The sequence below is a fragment of the Thalia democratica genome, chromosome 5 (assembly GCF_965202585.1).
Source record: "Thalia democratica chromosome 5, ktThaDemo2.hap1.1, whole genome shotgun sequence".
NCBI lineage: Eukaryota > Metazoa > Chordata > Thaliacea > Salpida > Salpidae > Thalia > Thalia democratica.
Window position 1 is genome coordinate 15841266 of NC_139169.1, and position 2797 is coordinate 15844062.

Here is a 2797-nt window from a genome sequence, read left to right on the forward strand (position 1 = left end):
TAAACTTTGCACCATTTTACTAATTAAGAAACTGCAATTTTTATTATGCAAGTTTTATTAGCAGTCTCATCGTTCAAAACTGTTTTAAATTGTGCAGTTATAAAAAGTAATGTTTTTCAAAAATTAAACCCAAGAGTGAATATCGCACTACTTTATCATTTAAATTAAAAAAAAGCTAGGTAAAGTATCTAACAAAAGTAAAATTAATTAAGCTAACTAAAAGTATAAGTTTTTTGAGACAACTAAGCTTTGAAAGTTCAAAATATTTAACATTAATTAAGTTTAAAATATTTTACTTTTAATATAGAAAACTAACGATTTACACTTAAATCTAGTTTACTAAGGTGGAACATCATTGAGTAAAATGTTTTTTAATATTTTGTCGATTACCTCTTAAATTTTCCATTAGGAGCCAAAAAAAAATATGCACAGCTATTTGTAGCTTTTAAATAAATTAACAAAAGTTAATTTGGATAACAATCAAAGTAATAAAAATAAACTGTGAATTAAGTTATTGTCATAAAATTTTGTACAGATAAGTTTTAACTGTCGACAGTGAATTAGAGTTTAAAAAATAGTTTTGAAACTGACTTTGTTTTCATTTTAAGAAAAATAATTTTACTTAAAGAATTTTAAGACTAAACAACTAAGAAGAATAAAACAAACAAAATAAACAAATTAACTCGAAACTAAATATCTTTCAAGTTTCAACCTCCTCTTATCAAACCTCATTTGTCTGCATTCAGTTACTTTATTCGATTATACGCTTAGACACCCGCATCGTTAGATTGTGACGTCAAACCTGCTTGTGATGACGTAATGTTTAACTGTGACGTCACCGACGTTCCCTTCAACTTCTGAGGCATTTCCTCACTAACTTGTGACGTCACATGCAACCCATCGTTCGATTGTGACGTCACATGCGAAAGTCCCTGGCTTTTTTGTGACGTCACAGGCATTCCCTCCCCAAGGTGCGGTGTCGACTGGCACCCGCAGCTTTTGATCCTCACAAATTTTCTCCTCACCCTCCTTCTACTTCCTTTCTCCTTTCCTCCGCAACGCAACCTGGCGGTTACTTTTTCGTAATCGTACGGCATGCAGAACGAGCAAGATTTGAAGTGGTCAAAAGTTGAAGTGTCGACTATTGATTTGTCGTTGGGGATTTTTATCGAGGTTGGGATGAAGAATGAGTTGCATTGTCCGTAGCAGAACCTGTTTTCATAAAAAGTGTAAACTTTATATAAATATATATATATATAAAAGATTTATTTAAAGATGCAAAACTCAAAGGACTCGAGTTTCGTGACTATTTACTCATCAGCTTCAAAACAAGTTTAAAATAAAGCACAAAACAAAATCACTAATGAAAGTAAAAAAATTTTTTGCATAAATAGATTATGACGTAATTTTAAAACTATCAAAATTCATATTTATATTTGGATTTTGATAGTTTCAAAATTACGTCATAAACTATTTATGCAAAAATTTTTTTTACTTTCATTAGTGATTTTGTTTTGTGCTTTATTTTAAACTTGTTTTGAAGCTGATGAGTGAATAGTCACGAAACTCGAGTCCTTTGAGTGTTGCATCTTTAAATAAACCTTTTTATTAATAAAGCCCTCAAGGTGGGCTCAGTGTGAAAAATTTAGTTTATTAAGTTAAATAACTTAATTCTATATATATATATATATAGATATATCAAAAGGTTTATTTCAAGATGTAAAACTTAAAGGACTCGAGTTTCGTGCTTATGCACTCATCAGTTTCAAAACAAGTTTAAAATAAAGCAAAAAAACTATCTATTTATGCTAAAATTTTAACTTTCATTTGTGTGTTTTGTTTTGCGCTTTATTTTAAACTTGTTTTGAAGCTGATGAGTGCATAAGCACGAAAGTTGAGTCCTTTAAGTTTTACATCTTAAAATACTTCTTTTTATTAATTAAGCTCTTAATGTTGGCTTAATGTGAAAGATTTGATTTAACAACTTAAATAACTTAACTATATAGATATATATATAATTAAGTATATATTTCTTAGTAATAATATTTTTTATTATACATAAAACTCAACCTGTTTCTAATTTTTCCTGTACAAAGACCATCTTCAGTAGTGATAACTTGTGTGACAAACTTCGTTTTACACCAGTCCTTCTTAACAAGTTTTTTGTTTGCAACCACGAGCGCCTCTTGTGTTGACTTCAGCAAATCCGCATCCTTCCTCCTCGCATTGTACGGCTTCCAACGACGGGAATTACCCTCGAGTGAGAGTTGAAGTAGAAGGAGGAGGGTCAGAATTAATTTGCTTCTAACCATAGTTAAATTAGTTGAAATTTACAATACTTTTATTATTCAACCTGTTGAGCAGAAAGAAGAGGTTTAAAAATTACTTCGATATAATAAACATTTAATATAAAGTTTAAATATGTGAGTATCTCTCTTATAAAAATATTTGTTAATATTAGTACAAATAATCTCTTTCGAATCAATATTTACTGAAATTAGTTTTAAATGGAAAAAAGTATACATTTAAATATATTTACTCAAAACCATTTTTGTGTTTAAAAACCAGTTAAAGTTTGCATTTGTTATGGGATAATAAACAATTAACGATATTTTATCTAAAGATTTTCATTTAATAAAAAAATCTATGCTTGTTTTATGTAATACATTATCTATATAAACCTTTATGAAGTGTAAATATTAGAAAACACAAACAACTGTTTTTAGTCACTTATTTCCAAATTCAAAGATAAAACTTACTCTTAAATCTATTTATGTATATTCGAGTATTTAAAATA

The 2797-nt window shown here is 28.5% G+C and overlaps 1 protein-coding gene across 1 annotated transcript; it reads right to left on the reverse strand.

The window, feature by feature from the left end:
- Nucleotides 1–265: 265 nt before the first annotated feature.
- Nucleotides 266–2345, reverse strand: LOC145836069 (gremlin-2-like). The gene is made up of 2 exons (XM_082943867.1): nt 2071–2345; nt 266–1212 (listed from the first exon to the last, which is right to left on the reverse strand). Exons 1-2 carry the CDS (start codon nt 2310–2312, stop codon nt 768–770), a joined length of 687 nt encoding a protein of 228 aa, XP_082799993.1. The 5' UTR covers nt 2313–2345; the 3' UTR covers nt 266–767.
- Between the last annotated feature and the right edge of the window lie 452 nt (nt 2346–2797).